At 38.2% G+C, this 24,099-nt stretch overlaps 1 protein-coding gene and 1 long non-coding RNA gene across 3 annotated transcripts in view; both read left to right on the top strand.

Moving 5' to 3' along the window:
- Positions 1 to 11,064, top strand: part of LOC311306838 (syndecan-2-A-like) — a 31,708-nt gene extending 20,644 nt beyond the window's left edge. Inside the window, exons 2-5 of the mRNA XM_084435426.1 lie at positions 5,210 to 5,321; positions 7,762 to 7,943; positions 8,254 to 8,386; positions 9,295 to 11,064. Of these exons, the coding sequence (XP_084291552.1) occupies positions 5,210 to 5,321; positions 7,762 to 7,943; positions 8,254 to 8,386; positions 9,295 to 9,458 (591 nt within the window). The 3' untranslated portion in view covers positions 9,459 to 11,064. The remainder of the gene's footprint in view (positions 1 to 5,209; positions 5,322 to 7,761; positions 7,944 to 8,253; positions 8,387 to 9,294) is intronic.
- A 5,301-nt stretch (positions 11,065 to 16,365) lies between these two features.
- Positions 16,366 to 21,865, top strand: LOC311276186. Of its 2 annotated transcripts, XR_014625039.1 has the most exons (8): positions 16,366 to 19,225; positions 19,315 to 19,375; positions 20,156 to 20,274; positions 20,399 to 20,696; positions 20,799 to 20,859; positions 21,020 to 21,089; positions 21,180 to 21,298; positions 21,406 to 21,865. It is a non-coding gene; the product is annotated as an uncharacterized lncRNA (long non-coding RNA). The 2 variants fall into 2 exon arrangements; XR_014625040.1 differs by having other exon boundaries at positions 16,366 to 19,375; positions 21,406 to 21,863.
- Positions 21,866 to 24,099: the final 2,234 nt, after the last annotated feature.

Below are 24,099 nucleotides of genomic sequence, written 5' to 3'. Positions count from 1 at the left end.
TTGGCACGTCTATTACAGTATGTATGCACCGGTTTCAGACATTCCCAAGGAGATAATTAGTCATTTTTGGCGAACAGGTGAAATATCTGAGAGAGCAAGACAAAAGGGACTGCAGTATGCATTCGAGGGATATATCCACGACATAATATGCAACTGATTAGAGAATAATTTCATCAAAATTGAAGCTAAAGCCTATAACGTTAGGTCCCAGCGCAAGCAGCAGCCGCCTCATACGCTGACCATTCAAATGGGAAACACACAAATTGAGGAACAGCTATGTGCATGCACAGCAGGGTGGGTGAAATCTGAAGATTTATAAATCAAACAGCTTATCCATAAGTATTGTGGAATAAACACAAGACATTAGCCTGACCACTTTGCAATGATAACATTCTCCCGCTTATATTTTTAGCGCGCCAGGCTACTGCTCACACGTCGTGGGTCACATAAGTGACTAACGTTACTGTTATGAACTGATTAAAGGGATAGTTCACCCAAAAATGAAAATTCGGTCATCATTTACTCACCCTCAAGTTGTTCCAAACCTGTATGAGTTTCTTTGTTCTGCTGAACACAAAGGAAGATATTTGGAAGAACGTTTGTAATCAACAGATCTCGGTCCCCATTGACTTCCATAGTAGGAAAGAAATATACTATGGTAGTCAATGGGGACCGAGATCTGTTTGGTTACAAACATTCTTCCAAATATCTTCCTTTGTGTTCAGCAGAACAAAGAAACTCATACAGGTTTGGAACAACTTGAGGGTGAGTAAACAATGATAGAATTTTCATTTTTGGGTGAACTATCCCTTTAAGTTTGCATACCAACCTTTTCCTTGGAGATCTCCGGCAAGCCCCCTGGTGTTCCCTCCTTTTACTAACTACCTTTTACTTTTACTAGAACTAACACCGGGAGAGTCGCGATCGGATTGGGGTACTAGTTTAGCCGTCGATTAACAAAATGCTGAAATATAATTTTAAGTAACATTAAGTTATGTCAGTGAGCCTCCGTCTTGCCTTTAATCACACTGCTTGATCCACAAGCTGGACAATAACTTTATTCAAGAGCTATAAAGCCAAAACACTTTACTTTTAATTTCCTATTATCAATGTAAAGCTGCTTTGGAACAATCTACATTGTTAAAAGCGCTATATAAATGAAGATGACGCCCGGCATTTCTCCCCTTGGGTTTTAGGTTTCGGGAAGGGAACAAAATCCACCACACCGTCCAAACTTTTAGGATACCGGGTATCAGATTTGCACAATCCATACGCACAACGCTTCGGCATGTTTCCCTCGCTCGAAAGCTTGCCAGACCTCCCGCGCCTAGTTACGGTTGCTAAGCCACGATTGGCCAGTGGCGGTTTTCGGGCGTGGCTTAGCGAAGGGTCAATTAACAGTGGAAAGTAACGAACCTTACACTGTAAGTTGATGAGTTGATTTATCCATGTTTAATATGTCTCTGCTGGATAGATATACTGGACAGATGGATGCTGAGGCTTTTTAGGTTGTGTAGAATCTGCAATGTCTGACTCAGTTCGTTTGCTTGTGTCCATGGCTCCAATAAGCAGTTTTTTTCTGCCAACTGGCAAGCTAGGGGTGTCGGGGTAAATTGGGTAGATTGGGTAAATTGGTAGTGGACACGGTTTGACACGGAACACACATTTCGAAGTTGAATAACTGGCTGTAGCATTGTTTTTCTGAGAAACAAGTATGTGGACTGAGCATGTTTCCTACATATCTGCAAACATATTATGGTATTGTAATGCTTTAGTACAGTCAAAAAAATGACATACATCACCTTTAAGACTAACATTAGCGATTTAGACAAAAAGAAAGAACTTCTTTTCAGCCCAGAGTCTGTCTATGGATATACAATCCACTTCACAAGAGGTTGTTGACCTGAGAGAAATGGCCAATGGAAAATGGCTGCATTTACATTTGCTAGCTCAATTGACCACATTTGTGTATTTTGCACTGTGTATCCTGTGGTAAGAGTGTGAGGGAAGCCTGAGTAGACTTAATCAATCAGCTTTTCACAGGGTGTGGAAACAGACAGAGCCACCTGGAGAACTGCCACTAGCATTTAGCTTCTGCCACTGTCATTCTCGATGTCAAGGGCAAGTGAAATCATATTAAAATCACATTAAATTTCAATATAGATGTAGACGTTTTAATGTTGGCACGGACTGCATCATTTCTTGCCCTTGTTGCTTCCTGTTTTTGAATTATTCACCTCATTTTCGGTCAGCAGTAAATGTTTTCCTTTTATGTACTTTAGACCTCTGCTTGCCAAATCCAGCATATGTGTCAGTACTTTCTCTCTGCTTTCAACTCTGCGACTTGGCAGCTGCGTACAGCTGGCTGGACACTGTGTGTAACATACGAGTTGGTGACGGTGTGCTGAGAGAGAGAGAGAGGGGGTGTTAGGGAGAGAGAGAGAGAGAGAGAGAGAGAGAGTGTGTGCTGGGCTGCTTGGCATGGCTGTTTGAGTAAGAAGAGTGAGCTGGTTGTGAGTTTCAGAGTTTCCTGTCCAGCTGTATCATTGGCACAGGCTGAAAGAGAGGGACTCAGACCCTCGCACAATACAGCACTTGTGTTGCAGTCCGGGAACTCAGGAATGTGGCTCTCACCTTCATATGGCTGACAGGAGTTTGTTTTGGAATGAGAGATATTATCCATCACACTCTTACCGCACTCTCTCGCTCTTTCTCTTTTCCTCAGTGACTTCAGTCTGAAATCTGAGATCTGACTCCTCCACCTGCAGTAGTTTCTTTCAGTTCGTGGCTTTTTAGTCCCTTCATCCCATTAGCAATTTCACCGAAGCTCTTCCGAGCATTCCCATTCAATTAAACGCTAGGATTTTCTTGAGAACTTTCTAAATCACTTTTGCCATTCATTAAAGGCAGTTTTCGTGAAACACATGGGTGTGAAAATCGCAGGGATCAAAATCGTTCTCACTGGAGGACAGATTAAGCAACAGAGACTCAAATGAGACGCTTTCATATGAGAGGGAAAAAAAGAGGAAAAATGTATGCTGGAATTATTTTAGGATTTGTTACTGGTGGTTGAGTTTAAACTTAAAAAAAAAAGTGCTGTTTTTATGAAACACGTTCCATGTTCTCAGATCCTTTGACTTTTGTACTCTCTATCTTATATTTTTAGATATTTAGTGCTTAGCTAAAAAATAGGCATGACTTGTGTTATTGTGATTTATACATTCAACTGAATGTCGCGTTTCCCAAAAGCATCGTAAACCCAAGTAGATCGTAAAACCATTGCCACCAATGGTCTCTACGATCAACCAGGCTCACAATGCTTTTGGGAAACCCGACCCAAAACACACTAGAAACCACTTAACCAATACTCTAGCAACCACATAGCAATGCGCTAAAAACAATCAGAACACCTTAGAAAATGAATAGCATTGCAACTAGCATCATGGCGGTGACTTTCGCACAAGCAAATACCATTTTTATATTATGGTCTTCATATGGAAGAAAGAGAAAGAGAGAATGAGCAAGTCATAAAGAGAACTTTTTATTTTGTAGGAAGGCATCAAGGCACATTCAAGTTTACATCACTTCCTGTTTATTAAAAAAATGCTGTCTGATTTCCCCCAGTTTTTTAAACCTTCACTCCTCTTTAATCAGACATAAGCATTGTAGTCGTTAAATATTTTCAGAAATGTCTAAAGCTCGCATTAATAATTTGCTCTCGATCATTTGAGGTGACATTATGGTGGCTTTGAAGTCTTTCTGAAACCAATTTGCTTAGGAACTTTCATACTAAAACACTGGCTGTTTAGTCACTGACTGTCTAGGAAGCTGCCTTAGGCTTCATACACAGCCCTTATGTCACTCAAGTTCAGTTATTGTAAGCTGTGGAGGTTAAACAGGGTTTTTTTTTTATCCCGTCTTCCTGTGTGTTCTCTGTCACGATGAGCAATGACGGCTAATGAAAGCCTTCGCTTTGTGAGCAGACTGTGAAAAATGTGAAGAGTCAAACAGAGGCTGATGTATGTTTGAGGTGTCCTGAGTGGGACCCATGGCTGATCACAGGCTCTGGCACTTCTGTGGCTTTATTTAGTCTTCCATTGGCTTTCAAGTCCCGTTTAATCTCCCCCTCAGTGCCTCTGAAAACAGAGCCCGCTCCAGCCTCCTGTTATTGTACAGGCTTTGAATCCAACCCCTTCACTCTTCCTGGGTTTTTATCCTGCATGAGTGACCTCTATAATATTGAACCTTATCACCTGAGTGCCATTATTTATCCTGCGGGTGAATAGGAGGATTCAGATTACACACAAAGGTGCTTGGAGTATTATCCAATCTCCTTGTTAGGCGCTCTTGTAGACTTTAATCAAATACACACACATACAGACAATATCAGCGCTTTCATGCACTATTTCATTGTTTGCCCTCCACGTTATAAGAAATACAATGACACATAGGTGCACAAAGCATTGCTGTTGGTGGCTCTTTGTGATTTGCTGAAGGGTTAATATGGATGGAGAAGATCAGAGACGGCTGAGCTTCAGCAAGCGTGAATGGAAAAGTCTGTGGGAGACGACGAAGTCGCTGGAGGATGTGATACCATCATGATGAAAAAGAAAGGGTCATAGGTTTTGGAAATAAACATAGGTCCATCTGCCCCTCTCTTGACAACGATAGCCTCTTGCGTTTGTTTACTAGACCGTGTCTGTCCGTTTGCGCCACCCCTCAACCTTGAAGTATTACTCCAGAGCGATAAACCTTTTGTTACTTCCACAATGTGCAAAAAAATGACAGATGCTGACTTTTAGATTGGTTTTTAGCGCCTGTTTAGTGGGTCAGAGAGTTTTCAGAGAGTTTTCTCCAGAGGAAGAGAATCAAATATTATTTTCCTTTGAGGTAGTTTCCAGGGAAACAGAAGTGGGAGGAACCTTGGGCAGGCATTTCTGTTGTTTATGTCTTCAGCATAAAACAAAATCTGCCAAGATTTTATTCTGTGTTGTTTAGAAAAATGTAAAAAAGCTTTTGTTTGATATGTTAATGGTACTTAAGTGGTGCACATTTCTTTTTCCAGTAACTGAAGAATTTTTTTAGATCATTTCATATATGTACTAAGGAAATGACTAAACCTTTGCCATTAAAGAAAGTTTACTAGATTTTAAAATATAATTTTCAAATTAAGTTATTCTGAAATTTCTGCTTGTGTTCACCTGTACAGGTACTGGTCTCGGGTCAGTCCCCTGCCTCAGCTGATGACATCTATTTGGATGACCAGCAGTCTGGCGACTACCCTTTAGATGATGATGACTTCACTTCTGGTTCAGGATCTGGTAAGGATTGTTTCTGATTCTGTATCACTGTTACTGATTCTATTACTATTGTTGTTCTGAGGCATCTTCAGTCTCAAGAGACCATAATTATAATATTATGACTATTACTCAACAAACCCCTAACACCAAGTGTTCCATTTTGGCGCATAACTCATCCCACACTGCTTGTGAATGATAATCTCTAATCATGTGGCTTGTTGAGGAGAGGTGTATTGCTACTTTTGCCCCTAAGTGATCAGGTGTGCATTTCCCAAAAGCATTGTGAGTCTAAGTTGATCCTAGAGATCATTGGTGGCGATCTAGGGGCTAGAATATCAAAGGCATTGTCTCAAATGCAAGTCTAAAGGTGAGGTCACATTTAACATTGCTCCACAAAAATCCAGTCATTCCAATAGAAAACCATATGATCGGGAGTTTCAAGTGAGGGTGAAAAAATTCCCCATGCAGTTATCAAGTTGATCACTGAGTTGACCAACAGAAAGCTACTTGGTTTGAAAGTGACTTCTATGTGAGCTGTACTTTATACAAGTCTACACTATTGGCAATGGACAATGGACTTTTTGTCCCCTCAAAATTCCTTTCTCCTCCAAGTTCACACTTTGGTAATGTCGCTATTGTTGGGTAGTAGTCTGCTTTGGACTTTTGAAACCTACAATGACAAACGGGACACCCTCCGGTCTTGTGGACATCACAGACACTAGGACACGTCACACGACCGACAACGCAAGTCCACACCAAATGTGCCATTTGGAATAGGACCATAGAAACATGTGGAAAGGCTTATTTGAGCAGGAAGTAGCTGTAGACAATGTACTTAAAAACACTTAAAACCAACTGCATAGAAATGCCCTGGCGACCACCCAAAACACCCTTGTGGGGTTTGCATCGAGTAAAAAATGGAAAAGTATTGTCTAGTTGGAGTCTTGTAATGTTTATCCTATATAATCACTCAACTAAAAAAAGACATAATTATGCTTTTATATCTGCTTTTTTACTTACTATTGGGGCATGTATAGTACATGTACTAGGAAAACAATTTAATGATGTATTTACAATTAAGCCACAGAGCCAGTGTTATTGTGGCTAAAGGTTGTCTAATGTGTTGTTAATAGAAGGTCTACTAGGTGGTTGCTAGACAATGCTGCCCACCCTTTGAGCGGACAGATGTTTCACCTGCAGTCAAACGCGGTCAGCCAAGACCACCATAGTCACTCAGCAGATGTCCGCTCCATACAGAAATTCTGCATTATTAATAAGTCATTTCTCTACCTCTTACTGCTGTACCGCAGTGCCTTGTATCTGGCACAATTACAGTGCAAAATGGAGAGAACGGTTGAAATATTTATACATTTAATGCATTTCACCTGTTTCTTTTGAAACACTTTAAGCAAAAGTGCTGATCTTGCATTCCTATTCTGTATCGTTGTATTTACGCGGAACTGAAAGCCCAAGAAAGTGAGACGTTTGGAATGTTCAAAGTAAAGCTCAGGGCATTGGTATGTCATTATAGTCTCATCACACCATAACATCAGAGGTCAACATTTGCAAAACCTCATATTTTCTAAATGGTCAAGTGTTAGTGGCAAATCTAAGGAAATATTATTGAGGAAAGTATATTTTAGACACTATACTCAAACAGTGACTTTATCTGTTTTTGCTCTGTCGGTGAAAAATTGTTTCAAAATAAGCCACAGCAGAATTAACTTTTGCGCTCCTTCAGGTAATAGACAGTTGTATTTTCAGTCCTGAATGAAACAGTTGAGTGAATGATTCAGTGACTCACTCATGAACTCATGTTTTGTTTATGAATGAATCCGTGGCTGCATCTGAAATCGCATACTTCCCTAATAGTAGGCAAAACACAGTAGTAAAAAAGTACCCAGATGACCTACTACTTCCGGCGAGATTCTGAAGTGTACAAACGATAGACACTTTACTATCCCATGAGACCTCAGAAGAGGATTTGAAATGACATTTAATGAAAACATGGGGAATGTAATATGTCTGGATTACATTCATACTATATACAATGTGTGTTTTTAGTGGTCACAAAGTAAGTACTTATTCAAATTAGTATCAAGAGAGTATGTGATTTCGGACTCAGCCCATGTTTTTGAATGAGTTGGTTGAGTGAATGATTCAAATGACTCACTCATAAAGACAGCCACTTGTTTTGTTCATGAATGAATCATTGTTTTTGCATGAGTTGGTTGAGTGAATGATTCAGATGAGTCACTCACAAAGGCAGTCACTTTTCTCTACCTGCTGGCATATATTGTAACACCCAGAAAGAGACAATTAAAAATTCCAGAGGGTTTGAAATGCACAAAAAAGACAAGCTGAGTAAAAAACTCTGCTCAGCCAATCAAATTCAAGGATTGCAACAAACATTCTAATGGCTGACTTATTTAATGTCTTTATTTCTCACTCATCTCTTTAGGTTTTAGTGACACAGATGATGATGAAGACACTTCCACGGTAATTGCGCGGTACCCAGAATTCAATGCGGGGTCTACTCAGGAGCCTGTCTACACCAGCAGCCCCAGCTTGGAGTCCTCCATTTCCAGAGAGATGGACAAAATCAGCATAGAGACATTATATGAGTCAGACATGGAACCAGAGGTGCAACTGCTTGCCCATTTCAGTCATACTGCTTCTGACACTATCAAAGCTTTTGCTGACTCCCACTTTTCCGAAAAGCTGCACAGCCTGCAAAACTGTGACAACTTGTGATATTGCCCCTCTTTGACGCATACACTGACCTGCTGTCTTTCGCAGTTTTACTGAACACCACTGTTATGTTGGATCCTTCAATCTTGTTATTGAATCTTTTCACTTTTTCCGACACCATCTACAAGCTGAATTGTTTTTTGTGTCAGCAATTTTGATGTTTAGCTGTCTTTCTCTTGCTCCCTCTTTTACTGTTTTTTAGATCTCTAACGATCAGACAGAAAAGCCCCAGGTCACCGCTGAAGCCACCAGCTCACCGAGTGCTGTACAAGATGCTGACCTGCTTCATGAGGTTCGCACAGAGAATCTCTTCCAAAGGACAGAAGTGCTGGCAGGTATGTTTAAAATGAACAGCACACAGAAGGGTGATTCTTCAGTTAGGGGAACATTTCAGTCCCCTATCAAGACGTTAAAGACAAAATGCTATACAAATCTTTATTATTCTGAAGTTATCAAAAGTGCCCATAATTGAAGAATCACCCAATCTATTTTCTGTAAATGAATAAGTTGACAAACCATTTCAGATGTCTCTGGCCCTGTTTACACCTGGTATTAGGATGTGTTTTGGTCGATCGGATCACAAGTAGACGAGGGAGACACAAACCCGTTTGCACCTGGTGTTTAAATCCGTCACTTTTGTCAAATTTCAATCACTTCAAATGAATGGGCTTTCGATCTAATGGACGAAATATGCTTGCGCAATTTACATACGAACAGGAGACGACGTTAAAACATACGGAGAGTAGCAGCTTTCGTTTCTGCTCTGACAGCCGCAAGACCACACCAAACACTGTGAGTGTGTGTTAGAAATAGGAATGGTGAGAGAACATTGTGCTTGGTACATTTTTCATCTTCAAACTAAACTTGGGTCTTTAGCCGACAAAGTTTAAATCCCTTCTGGATAGTGCGTTTCCCATAATGTTTATGCATTAGGTCAGTAGACGATGAGGTGGTCTTTTGTGGCTGTTCGAATGCATTGTGGTTCTGGATGTGGTCGAAAGTGGACAAGCTCAAAATGTTTTAGACCCCTTTTACACCTGTATTTGGTGTCGTTCACTTGTGATCCAACCAACCAAAATGCATCTTAATACCAGGTGTAAACAGGGCCTCTGTGTTCATTTCACTGATATTTTGATTCATTTGATTTGTAGCTGTGAGCCTTTGTTGAAGATGCATGTGTGTGTTAGATATTATAAACGTAATATTATTTTAGCTTGACATGGTGTCATTCTTCTTGGTGCAGCGGTTATAGCCGGCGGAGTGATCGGCTTCCTGTTTGCCATCTTCCTGATCCTCCTTCTGGTGTACCGTATGAGAAAGAAGGATGAGGGGAGCTATGACCTTGGAGAGCGCAAGCCACCCAGCTCAGCCTATCAGAAGGCTCCGAGTAAAGAGTTCTACGCCTGAATCACCAATCATTGCCAACAGTAACATCACATTATGACAAGCAACTCCTCTCCAAGAGTAGCGTTGGATTGGTAGCACATCGAGGGGATTTTTTTTTTACGGGGAACCTTTACTTATTTAAAAATGTAACAAAAAAGTAATTTTGCTTTACAAACCCAACCGGGGCTTGTATTTTCTTTTGGGATCAAAAATGTCAAAGATTGTTTCTCTATGGTTTTTGAAAACAATTGTTGTCAGTGTATGAAAGTAAATCATTTCTCACAGGTTTTAGTCAGTGACTACTTTGTAACAGTAGAGGTACGTTTTATTAAAGAACAAGACAATTCCGGGGAGGAAATCCTGGGTTATATCTGATACCTTTAATTTTCCACTGATTACATTTGAGTAACTTATCTCAGTGTGGACTTTATCAGTAATTTAGTTTTCATCTCATCTGTTTTTGTAAAGGGTATTTTTCTCCTTCGGCTTGTGCCATTATGTTCTTCGGTCAAACTGAATGTTTGTATTTTCGTCTGGCCAATATGAAATCATTCAAAGATCACAGCATACTGCAGAATGTTTAAATGTATTTTGTTATATTTCATGATTTTAATGTAGTTGGTACAGTGTTAAGTCCCTGAAAGTTCACATTCTTCTTTGCCTAAAGCTAAGAACACATTCCTCCATTCTTGTACTCCTTCATTCTCTCTTTTTCTGTCTTTTAGTTTCATCATAGTCTGCCACAACTCCATTCATAACATACTTCAATATCGCAGTAATTTACTTAAATTATTAAGATTACTGTGACTATGATATAAGTTTGCATTGCACACAAGCTTATCAAGGTCAAGAACCCCCAGCAAAACTTTTTGATATCCAGTTACCCAACACTTGAATGGAAAAAAAGGCTCATTAGAATAAGATATGGATTATTAACAAGTTTAATGAGACCAAGAATGAATCTTCCATGACAAGTTAACATCATTTACCCAGTAAAAGTCTGCAGTTTTACTGATTTTTACGCCCACATTCTTCTCAGTCGACACATTTTCAATGTTCATTTTTGACAGAAACCCTAATGAAGGCCATTTTTCTTGATTTCATAATATTATCCCTCACGCTAAAGCAGCTTTTAAAATTATTTCTCTTTTGTTTCTGACTCGAGCATATTCTGCTGAATGTCTCTGACCTTCCAAAGACTCAAACAGTGTTGTTAACAGTGATGATGATTAATAACGTGAATCACATCTGCTCATTTTTACTCTTTTCATGTGCATTTCCGATATGTTTCTTTTAAAGACCTGACCATTTAGAGTCAACGACGTCTCTGTATATGTTAATATACAATAATTTATAGAATATAATTATTTATATACTACATATTATATGTAATATGTTAGTTAAAAAAATCGATGAAAATGTATATTCACAAATGTTTTAGAAGCCCTTGAAGTGCCTACTGTTCTGAAACAGTTCTACAGGGATTTTAAGGACATTTGTGCATCAGAATGATGTTAAAAGCTAGAACTGGAGAAATGTGATGAGTGGTAATGTCACAGAATTACAGAAACAGTATTGTATTTCATAAAAAAAAAAAACACTACTGAATAAACATTTTCTCATGGTATTTTAATTACGCTTCTTGCGCATCAACCTGAATTCACCTTGTGCACCTCTCTTTGGAGATTATTCTCAACTGTTCAATCACTGTGTGTATGAATATGTACGTGATGAATCAATATGCATGCCAAGTGTCTCTCGGCTCTCTTTGGACCATCAAACACAAGCTGTGGTGGAAATGTAACACCTCTGAAGAAGATTGCTCTGGGATTTATCCCTAGATGTTAAAGCTCTGACAGGAAAATGTACTAAACGCACAAGTTGCCACAAAGGCTGTTTTATTCCAAAAGAATCTCACACTTACTTGTCACAACACCTGTCCACAACTATTCTAGAAAATATATGCATAAGCATGAGCTACTGTATATGCATAACTGAATAATTTTTTTGTTGTTATTTACCGTTTTAGTGTTGCGTGTTGCTCAGACATGACATCAAATTTGTGTTGCCTGGCTAATTGGTGTTGCCAGGCTAATATTTGTTATAGGCCTCTAGGCTATTATGCACACATTCACTCTTAATCTTACCCTTACGAAAAATAAGTTTATTCAAGTGTGCTATTATATACTTCTTTTAAGCTAAAAATGTACTTTTTATGTACTTCTCAGAAATACACTTACATTTTTGCACAAATTTGCAGTATTTGGCCTATACTTGAATACATATACTTAAAAGTATGATTAAGTATTCTAAGTATACTTGGCTTGTAGTTGTGTTTACTCTTTTGATTGAGAAGCCTATTAAATGCTCAGTCTTATAAACTTACATTGTTTGAAAGTATTGATGTATAAAGAAAACTTAAAAGAATACTTGCAGTATAAAACTACTAAACTAGTAGTTTACTGAGAGTATAATTCAAAGTGTACTTTCATAAACTAAAAAATGTGCTACATGTATTTGACTAGTAAACTATCAGTATGCCAGTATAGCTATCAGTATAACCTGTAGTATAGTTGTAGTACAAATGAAAAACATAGTTGTAAACTAGAGTAGGCTACTCAGTAGTACTGTTACACTTAAAGTATACATAAAAGTATACTTTTATACTCTAAAAAATTTGATTGTATTTGTACAAAAATAGTACATTGATACGTAAAAACATTGAAATATTGTATATTATATGTTATAAAATAAAACAAAAAAAGTAATTTTGCTTTACAAACCCAACCGGGGCTTGTATTTTCTTTTGGGATCAAAAATGTCAAAGATAGTTTCTCTATGGTTTTTGAAAGCATTTGTTATCAGTGTATGAAAGTAAATCCTTTCTCACAGGTTTTTGTCAGTGACTACTTTGTAACAGTAGAGGTACGTTTTGAACAAAACAATTCCGGGGTGGAAATCCTGGGTTATATCTGATACCTTATAAGTGCATTGACAATATAAAGTATACTTAAAATATACTTGAACATTACTTAAGTATACCTAATAAAATTAATTTCAAGAATACTTATTTTTTGTAAGGGTATGCCTTATGTTGAAATTTCAAGGCTTTGTAATATTCTTGTCGTCTCACAAAATTATGAATTAGTCAAAATATATCGAAATTTGACAAAATTAAATAAAATTAATTAAATAAATAAATAATGGTAAAACAGTTGTCGAATATTAAATGTTTAGCTACTTAATTGCATCTTGTCTCGATTCCATCTTATCCCAGACAGCAACATATGACAACATATTTTTAATTCATGAGATTTTTTATTAATTTAGCCTAATGTGTTAATTCTAGATGTTTATTTACGTAAATGCGCTTGACTGCGTGCGCGTTGAACATTCGAGTAGCTTTCAAACCCTGCCTGGAGCGCGCAGAGTTGCCATGGAAACGGCGCAGCAAACACAACTGACAAGAAGCAAACTCCCTCTCTCTCTCGCTGTTGTTTTCACTGCTTTCAGGTGAGTTTAGTCTCTAAAATCACACAAATAATACACACAACTGTTCCTGACACTTTTCTTACGTGTTATTGACACACACCTGTTGAATATTTACTATTACTATTTAGCTGCAGTCCGTAGCTTTTTGGGGTTAAAAATTATCCAAAATAAATGTTTGAGTAAGTTAAGGGACTGTTCGTTTTTTATTTAAGGTGCTAACTTAACGTTAAGTTACCGGAGGAGTTTTGAGATCTATAGCTGCTAGTCAAAATAGACTTGACCCTCCCTTCGCCAGCAATACATTTTTCTTTGACCCTCCAAAATGATTGTGAAAAAAGGCATGACCCTCCCAGATAATTTATTGATTAAGTTAACGTTACTTCTGTAAGTTACTGGTTTGCGCTTGGCAAAGATGTCAGATAGCCATTGTTTTTTTTACAACCATGACAAACGACTTACGCCCGTTTCACACATAAGTTACTTCGTTTGCAGTGCGTATGCGGTGCGTATTTTTTTCCGTAACTTTACCTATTGATTTGGTTGATTTGGAGGATTTCGTCAAACTGACAGCGCGACACCCTGAAATACTCCCTGAAATCCTCACCGTTGTTCAGACGCAGCTCATCCACCAGACGGTGAAACTCCCCGTATTGGTTCCTCTCCGCCAGGTAGTATTTAACCCACACAGATCTCTTTCTTTTTCAGATCTCCAGTATAGGAGAGCAACAGCAAGAGCATTGACCAGCCGACGATTTGCCATCATGGAATTTTGTGGCATGAGAAGGCATGAGAGTCTGCTGTTTTTGTCAATTTTAAGTTTTAAATTAAAATGTTTGCGATTTTAATATAAGTACATTGTTAAATATTTTACCACTTGCTTGAGCAACTTAATATATAAATCTATATATAGAGGTAACGTTAATGCATTGAATAATACGTTGTTTAAATTGTGTTTAAACGTGAATACCTCTATTAAAGAGTGTATGTGTATAAACAGAATCGCAATGCTGACAAAACTTTTTTTTTTTCAATAAAAGTTGCTGATAACTTATGGATTTGAAATAAAAATAGTGAGTATGTGTTTGTGGTACAGCCGCGGATCAGTTACGCACTGCAAACGCAGCATATGTGAAAGCACTAGCCTAATAGCGTGCTGCTCCTGCACCACATTCGCACTGCACACGGAGTATGTGTGAAACGGGTGTTAACCTCAGCTTTCTCATCTTACACATCACACTCCACTGTTATGGTGGCCATTTCAGTAGATTTACTCACTAACATTGTTGTGGAAACATAATAAGCATGGAAACTAAAATATGGTAGTATCGTGCTACAGCGCACATTCTATCAGCTGCGGTTCTGGCGCCTCAGTCCCAATACTGTAAAACTCGACCTACATTCACACCACATGTTAATGCAGCGGTAGAGTTACACTCACAGGACACTGCACTTATTCAGTCACAAAAGTCTCATTATTTGCTTGTGCTTTAAAGCTTTGCCGGGTAAACATTTCATTGGCGTTCTGTTCTGACATGATACACTTTTTCTGAGCGTATGCCCTGAAGCGCGCACGGCCGCACGCACTGTCAAACAGCGCCAAACTGGATTTTTGTTGAGTCAGACCCATCTGCTAGCAATGGAAAAATATGCACAAAACAAGCCACTTTGAAATTTTGCTGTTTTCATGAATAGCCTACAAAAGTTGGGTGACCCTCCCCCTAGACTAAAAAAAGTTGGCTCAACAAAGAATAAAAAGACATGACCCTCCCTTATTTTCCTCCAGTGGTCCATTCCATATACCGAACGGTCCCAAAGTACATAACCAGCCAGTGTTCAAAACTATCTGCTTGCCTTAGCTCGATTCAAAATGGTAAGCTTGTAATAATGTATTTAATTCCAGTTGTACTGGTGGAATTCAAGCATGCCTTTGCGTCATTACGTCACATCTGTACACATAAAGAAGGAGTCTCGGCTAGTAGGCTATATTGCGAGTGAGGATGTTGGTGGTGGAGATTTATAGCCTTGTCTCACAGCACTTGATATAATTAAACTTATCAATTTGATGGCGGATCCAGAAAGGTTCAAACCAGTGACAACTGGAGATTCACCCGTTGTAAAACGCGAAAGACTTCGGAGAAAAAAAGAGACTGCAACCGGCCCATGCGAAAACAAGGATAAATATCGGGAGGGCATTAAATGTAGTCACGCAATGCTGATGTTGTTAACATTAACAATTTGAGAGCAAAGTATAATTTGCACGGTTTGACGTGATATGATAAGCGAGCGTTAGATTTAATCAGCGCGATTTACTGCAATGCTTTTTCCCCTTAACATTAGTTGGTCAGAACAAAAGTGGATGTTACTTACTTCTCCAGATGACATTTTCCGGTGAAAATTCTTATGTTGGTCATACTTCCAAAAAGTAGAATCTGTGATTGCGAATGACAGTATCCACACCACCGGCGCGGTGATTGACAGCCGCACATTCTCCTCAAAACATTGGATTAATCCGCGCTGTGCCGTGCCGACGCACAACTTTTTTCAATAAAAAATTATAGTTGGTTACATTATTCATTGATTATGTTTTTTTTTATTAATTAATTGGCGTGTTAAATTTCTGTACTCATAACTTGTTAACACTTTACATGGCTAAAAAAAAAAATAATATTCAAAATGTAGGCCTATTGGCTTAGTAATTGTACAAAGTAACACTGAATAAATGCTGATTAATAAATTAATTTATTTATTAATGGTTTTGGGCCATTTTCTATTTAGAATGTAATAGGGTTTTGTATTGGTTTCCGTTACACATGTATTGATACCTAAATGTATTAACTGAAAACAATACACAATCCCCTATTAGAATTTATAAGGTTTTACAGCAGAGAATGAAATGTTTGAGTTTATCAGATCTATGCGGATTTCAAGGTTATGGATCAAGCACATCTTCATTCCCAGGACTAAAAGTGAGAAGTGTTTTAAAAATAAATGCGGACGTGGAATTTTGGTCGTTAGGACGTACCTGCCATGCTCCAGCAACGTACAGTTATAACGTCGCCACGCCGATTATGGGAATCACAAAGTTACGTCGCTGGAACGTTATGTGGTACGTCGCTACTACGAATATGGTCCGGTCCGGTTACGTCTTCACAACGTAACTGTGTTAGCTCGGATAGTGTCGGCCCAGATCCGGCCCACATCTGGTGCACGTGGAATCCACACGTACCAGATATGGGCCAGATCTGGGTCGACACTATTTGCTGTCTGGGATCTTATCTATTCACAATGAAATTCATTCTGAGTTTCACGCCATGAATTATTGAGATGACAACACGTTACGTTGGAGCTTATCAGAATCAGAATCAGAAAGAGCTATATTGCAAAGTATGTTTCCATATACAAGGAATTTGTCTTGGTGACAGAAGCTTCCACAGTACAGACAGAATAATGGCGACAAGACAGATAATAAAAAATAGAGTAAAATAGAATAAGTAGGCTAAATAAAACAATAAATGTATATAAAAAACAAAACAATACACAAAATAGACAACAGACAATATATGTATGTACAGATATGTTATATACAAATGCAAGGGAGTGTAAATAAGAGGTATGGTGTGCTAAATAAATATAATTATAAATAGTGTTCTGTATTGCACATGTTTATTGCCCAGTGGGGGCATTTAACTGTTCATGACAGTTAACTTTTAAGACAAGTAGCCTATAACTTTTCTTGTGCCTGGCTGTTCTGGTGCTCAGTGCTCTGTAATGTAAGCCCGTCTATCGGTCCAAAGCCGGCATCCGATAGAACGTCTCTGCGTGTTACTGTCTTTCTACGTGGCAAAGTCCATTTAAGCTTTTATCTGACTCCATTTTAGCACAACCTCAAATTTAGGTTAGATTGCCAATTGGTTATTGGTCAATTATATAATAGTTTAGAAATACATTTGATTATTCTATTTAACTCTTTACTTATATTTGACCCGTTCATATTAGAAAACTATGTCGCTCAGAGGTCCTCACGCCTTGTTTAACGTAGGTCTCACGATCCTAAGTAATTGCTATATACATGAGATCGGTCGCATTCACGCTTACATAATCAACGATACTTTGGTATAGCCCCCGTGATTTGCATACACTTGAAATTAAAGTAACGTTTACTTCGGTATGGCCACTACTACAGATATAAGTCAACCAACTTGTCTTATAGTAGCTTTGGATTGGCCATGCCGTGGTTTCCCACGTACACTTATATAAGATTAAATTAAAACAGAGGTAAGACACACCCAGATTTAGCACTGCATGAAAAGTGGGATTTTCGACAGTTACCGGCGCTGTAAATTGTCGTGGAAGTTCAGGTTTACGACTGCAAACGGCAATTTACAGGCAACACTGCAAACTGTCGGAAATTGTCGGAAATTGACGTGGGACTTGCTTGCCCCGTGACCCCCCTCCCTCTAATGCTTTAACATGTAAATGAGACTGCTGTGAGCTTTACAAATGCAAATGAGGGTAGCAGGGGGAGTTTTATCCCAGGTGACTCAAAGGTATTAACTTAATTCTAAAAAAAATACAATATTTATTTATAACGCAAAATTAAAAACAGCCAAGGCTGACCAAAGTGCTGTACAGGGCAATAGATAAAATGCAGGGCAGAAACAGGACAATTAAAAAAAAAAACAATAGTTGTGTCAAGGGGTATTAAAAGTTTTCAAGGATGTTTTGAAGATGGAAATTGAGGGAGCTAGTCTGATATAGAGGGGTAGACTGTTCCAAAGTTTTGGGCCTGCAGTTGCAAAAGTGCAGTCGCCTCGTTTTTTAAGTCTGGATCTGGGCACGATGAAAAGACAGTGATCACTGGATCTCAAAGTACGAGATGGAGTGTACGGGCAGCGGAGATTGGTCAGATATTGGGGGGCCGGTTTGTTAAGAGCTTTATACACAAATAGTAAAATGTTAAAATCAATCCTGAATGTGACAGGTAGCCAGTGGAGTTTGAATAAAATAGGGGTGATCGACTCATATTTGCGTGTCCCGGTGAGAAGCCTAGCTGCTGCGTTTTGAACTAGCTGTAGACGAGAGAGAGAGGCCTGAGATAGCCCAAAATAAAGTGAGTTACAATAGTCTAAGGCCATCCTTAAAAATATTCTTGTTTGCCGTAACCCGACCGACCCTGTCAATTTAGTAGCCTACCGACCCAATTATTTATTTTTTCCCCCTTTTAGTCTGACCGACTTGCCGGCTGAAACTTGTGTTAAGACCGACCGCTTTTTTGTAACTCTTCAAACAACTAATATTCTAATTCTAACAACTAATACTGCATACAAACATAAGCTATAGCAGTGTGATTTTTATTTCAAAATAAGAGATTTTTGTTTAACAGTAACACCAGTGACACAACTCCAGGGGACCACTACTTTCATTATAAATTTTATAATATGTATTCTGCATTTTTTTTATATATATCATTTACATAATATATTTGATAGTTATGTATACATTATTGTATTTTAAATGGTGTAAAAATCTGTTATTGACCTCAAAATAAAGCATTTTCCCTCTGTACATGACTGGGGACGAGCACTTCTGTGGTGCTTGAAATTCTATATAATTCATAAAAATCAAATATTGCCACATTGATGGCTCAAGAGGGTGTAATTGTTCAAATAACATATTGTTTTATTTTAAAATGTGAAACACGTTTATTTTAAAAGTGTTTTTTAAGTGTAATATTTCTGTAAAGGCTAGGGACAGAAAAATGGACATTTTCATAGAATGACCCTCTTACATTTTAGCTTAAATTGATATATTTAATGAAAGTAGCTAGATTAGTTATATGTGTCATTAGCAATAGCCAATGTTATGTAAAAAAGACACAAAACCATTTATTTCAACAATTAATTTCAATCAGGCTTTGCCACAAAGGTAAAATGTGCATTCCATGCAAACAGCATCACAATCTCTTAGAGGCCAACCACTGTGCATAATACAACACGAACAGAAGATTGTATTTGACTCATGCTGCATACACATACGCAATGACAAGAATTATGCCTGCTGTACATATAGAGTTACAACTACGATTAGAGTTGTTTACATAAAATGTACCTCGTTTCTATTTTGCATTAAAAATGTTTGTGGCCCCTTTAAGAAATCCCTCTCTTCTCGCGATACTATTCACTTGTGCTGGACGCGTGCGCGCGACCAGAGAACGGCAGCCATTTTTCATTGTTCAGGAGAGCTCCATGACGGTGCGTGCATCGATCGGATTCTGTGTTATACGTTCTTCTTTCTCGGTAAATATTACTCCAATATCTTTAATATGCACAAATAAGTTGTGAAGCGAAGTTAAAAGAACATTTGATGTGTACATTTTTGTTTATAGATTTATTTGGAGCGCATGTGTGACGAGGGAACCTCGTGGTGATCGGACGGTAAAGGATTGGGTATGTACGTTTTATGGTTTATGGGGGAAATTACTGATGGCATGTTTATTTGATAAATCTGTTAATGAGTTGAATCTATATTCTGTGATTATACAGTATAACTTTATGGTTAAATGCATATTTCTGGTTCCGCATGGCATGATTAAACGTGGGTTGTGGCTTTGTTAAAGTGCTTTTATTTCTCTTGTAACTTAGGCCTAAGTTACCTCAGCCACTGCCGTATTCCAGTTTGTGTTATCGTATTTAATTGTAGCCTAACATATTTTGGTTTGGAGAAATCAATTTAAATCTGACCAGTTGCAGTGTATTACACTGCATTTCAGTTTGAATTGAGTTAAGTATTCTGTGGATTTGGGCATTGATCCACTGGTTAAGCTTTTTGTGACATTTGATTGTCATCAAATTTACTGTAAACTGTTTCTACAATTTCTTTCTTTTTTTTTTTTTACTAGTGAAATCTATTTTTTTTTCTTGTGAAATCTCTTAGAACAAGGCAAACTTTTTTCTTAATCAGACTTTTATCTGTTTAATTGTGCCTCCATTGACCGCTGTCACTTATTTTAAACAGCAGTCAGAATAAAACCCCAATTTCAAAAAGCATAGTTTGCTTCCGGTGTGTATTTCTGCAATTTCACCCGGTTGCATTTTTTCTCCTTTGTTTAATTTTACTGTGACTTATGTTGTTCTTATTAATTTTACTGTGACTTATATTGTTCTTATTAATTTTACTGTGATTTATGTTGTTCTTATTAATATCACTCTCAATTAATTGTTTTCCAGCTGCCTTTAAGACATATTACACGACAGTGCGCAGGAGCTTCAGGTACAAACAACCAGATCTTGCATTGCAGGCGGAAGCTGTGGTGAATTCAGCTCGGAGTCGAGCGAGAAGAAAGACGGTAAGATTTATTAGATTAGATTCGTTTTTGGTCAATGTGACTATTTTTCAGGTGCATTAATAGATGTGTGTTGTCCATACGCAGTGCATTGGGCAGTACTGATTGTCTTTATTGGTTTTAACAGCTGCTAAAAGCGAGACAGAGTGTGCTAGCTGAGGATGAGGTGGGCCTTCGGAAGTGTGCTACCATAGACCTGATGTCTGATGAGGAAGACGGCATCGTCGGCGGGGTGTCTGGATGGATTGTGCGACCTCCGTCCTGTCGCAGCCAGGAGCTCACCGAGCTCTGTACCACGCTGCAGTCGAGATTAGAGGCGACTCCAAAGTACAGGGCAACGCACCACAGACGTCTGCAAAATGGACTGAATTCAGACAGAATGCCGCTAGTTACCTGCAGCTGTATTTTGTCAGGCCTTGTGAAATGTAAGAATATTCTGTTTTTCATGATTTCATCATAAAGCAAGAGGTCATGGGATTGATGGCTATTATTTGTTTAATAATTGTAAATAATCCTGTAATTTACAGGAAGCAGTATGCCATCTTCACAACTCTGAGACAAATTGTGGGCGCTACAAACTGGATCAAGGTAAAAAAAAAAAGAATCTTACATTCTTTTATTTTTTTACTTTCATAAAAACTTACAAACATTTTAAAGGTAAGATTCAAAGAATATGCTTTCATTCTCTTGTATAAGAAAATAGATCCGTTATAGTTTACGATCTTAATCATACATTTTGTTTCCATAGCGTAACCTCACATTTACTCAGTGCTATGTCTGCAAGTCCAGATTTTCATGACGCTGATCATGACGACATTGTAAGTAACTTTTACTATTTTCTCCTTGTTTCATTTTACTGTGACTTGCGTTGTTTTTATTCATATCACTCTCATTTAATTGTTTTCCAGCTGCCTGTAAGACATACTACGAGACAGTACGCAGGAGCTTCAGGTACAAACAACCAGATCTGGCATTGCAGGCCGAAGCTGTGAAGAGTTCAGCTCGGAGTCGAGCGAGAAGAAAGAGGGTAAGATTTTTAGTCAATGTGACTATTTTTCACGTGCATTAATAGATGTTTTGTGTCCATACACAGTGCATCACAGTACTGATTGTCTGTATTGGTTGTTTTTACAGCTGCTAGAAGCGAGACGGTGTGCTAGGTGAGGATGACGTGGGCATTTGGAAGTGCGCCACCATAGATCTGATGTCCGATGAAGTTCAACCACCAGCCAGGAGCTCACAGAGCTCTGTGCTACGCTGCAGTCGAGATTAGAGGCGACTCCTAAATACAGGGCAACGCACCACAGACGGTTTCAAAGTGGATCGAATTCAGAGAGAACGCCGCTAGTCACCTACTACAGCTCCGAAGATGAAAACAGACACTGAGCTTCCAATTTGTTGTGTGTGCAGATGATCTATGCTTTGTACATAGGTGTATATTGTTTTGTGTCTGTGCTAATAAAGCTCTTTCTTTGAATAAACAGCATGTCCCTGGCAAATTTTCCATTCCTTTATAAATTCATGTCCTTGATGGTAATAATAGTGTAGTCCATAGGTTAACAATGACATGAATATACCACAGAATAGCATATTATGAATATAAAAAAATAATTTATATATTATTATTTATGTGAATATTATAATTTTTTGAATTTTTAATGAGCAAGGGTGACCAATAGTAACAGATCTGCCAACCAATCACGAGTGATTTTTCTTGTTTAAACCACGTGGGTTCAACCAATAGTGAGTGAGGAAATTCAAGCCTTTCTCTGGCGGGAGCTGCTATTCATATGGTAATTAGAGCCATTCACACCTCCGGCGCGAGCGCTCTGCATACGTCATGGTTCGTTTCCGACAATATTCGGCACAGACGAACGCGACGTTCACAGGCTGTAAATTGTCGTTAACTGCCGAAAATTAGGGAGATTTGCGGCCGTTTACGGGGTCGGAAATCCCAATTTTCATGCAGTGTAGGTTGGTCAAGCAACACTTTGGCTTCCTAAACGGAAATTCCCTTCTTGTCTTTACAAAACACATACACTTGAATTAGTGCCAAATATTAGTCGTCACTAATCTGACGCAAAACTTGCGGTAACATAGCCTACGAATCTGTTTAATCTACTCGGGAAAACAATTTCAGAGTCAGTCGGAATAAAATCAAATGTAACAATTTATTATTTCAGGTAAATGTATTATGCCAATTTCATAATCAGTTCAAAGATAATAAATACAAAATATCAAATGCTCTGGAATATAGAGAGAAGATGCGAACCTGACTTTATAAAATACATGCAGAGTGCCTGCATACACTCCGCATCACGGGCTAATATGAGTAACAAATCACCCTGAGCCTCTTGTTGCATTTCTTTATAGAGACAGAAACTTCTTTCACATGGAAACATTTGCTAACAATGGGAATTTGCCTTTAGAGTTTACACCTTTTTGGAGCAGAATGCCATTTGCCTGGAGGACCCACCCCTCCTCTATGTGTAAGTTACCTCTAAACTCTTAAGAACTTTATTACCTTTTGGTTTCCTTCTTTGGGAATGAGACATTTGTACCAGTCGCACTGAGATATTTCAAATGATACCAAACATGTATAATACTGTATGATAATTATTCACACTAAACCATATAGATTTTTGGGTGAATATCTGGTGATCTCAGCGTGAGAGAGAGACAACATGGGGGAGGTAATTGACTCGAGGATGCTAGTTTCTTAAGAGAGAATCAAATGTTAATTTCAAGGAAGGTCCTTTGTCTTCTCGGGATTGGTCATTCCTCAACCAGACTGCCCGGTATTTCTTAATTCTTACAGTAGTTCCGACCAGACGGCAACAGTTCAAAGAGGAAGTGGCCTGGATATGAGGGTCCAGAATGATTAGAATCACATCCTCTGAGGCTCGGAATGAACCCACAGCGGTCAGGTCGTACAGAGGTCACGTGGTACAAGCAGAGATGGGCATAAATACATGGAAATGTATTTAAAATACAAAATACGGTGTGAAAAAATGTATTTAAATACAAATACAGTATTTTGTTATTTTGTTTATATCAGCCATTTATTTACTTATTTCTGACCAGGCTATAATGTAATTACTTGTGGTGAACACTATTAAAAAATTCATACTGTATGTAAAACTGTGGGAATGTTTTACGCTATCTAGCAAAGAATATGGATGGACGATATGACCAAAATCACAATTTTACTTCACAGTAACAATATATCATGGTTTCACAACTCTCAGTATCAGGTTTGATACCACAGCATAAACTGAAATTCAAACTCTTTTAAAGAGTTTTTTTTTTTTTTTGTGCAGGTAGTCCAATGCTAATAATTTATTCTATTTAAAGTTTATTTGTTTCTATAAGTTTATAAAAATTAGAAAGTTTATCTAAAAATGTAAAATTAGAATTAATTTAGATTCATTTGACACTATTTACCCCTTTTTTATTATTCTTTTTTATGAACAATAAAACTAAAAACAAGATTTTTGTGGTGTATCATTCATCAGTGTTTCTTTTTCCACTACAACGTTCCAATAATTCATGCCCACTAAAAGCTGCACGGATAAATTTGCTTACCCCACAAATAGGCCCATCTATGTAAACGATTTAGAAAAAGTTACATCGATTCACACTTTATATCATCGCTATCATGTAGTGTCATATTTCCCCCCCAGAAAATGCTGATCCAATGCTGAGTTGTACAGCAGCTCACATGCATGAATGTTGGGGTTGGGGGGAGGGGCGTGTCTGAACTAGTTGAGGCACTTGATAAAGAGGTTGACTGGCAAAAAGTATTTTATGTATTTTGAAAATACAAAA

The sequence above is a fragment of the Rutilus rutilus genome, assembly GCF_951802725.1.
Source record: "Rutilus rutilus genome assembly, chromosome: 17".
Lineage (NCBI taxonomy): Eukaryota > Metazoa > Chordata > Actinopteri > Cypriniformes > Leuciscidae > Rutilus > Rutilus rutilus.
The sequence above is the reverse complement of the archived record's forward strand: the minus strand, read 5'-3'. Positions and strand labels throughout refer to the sequence as shown.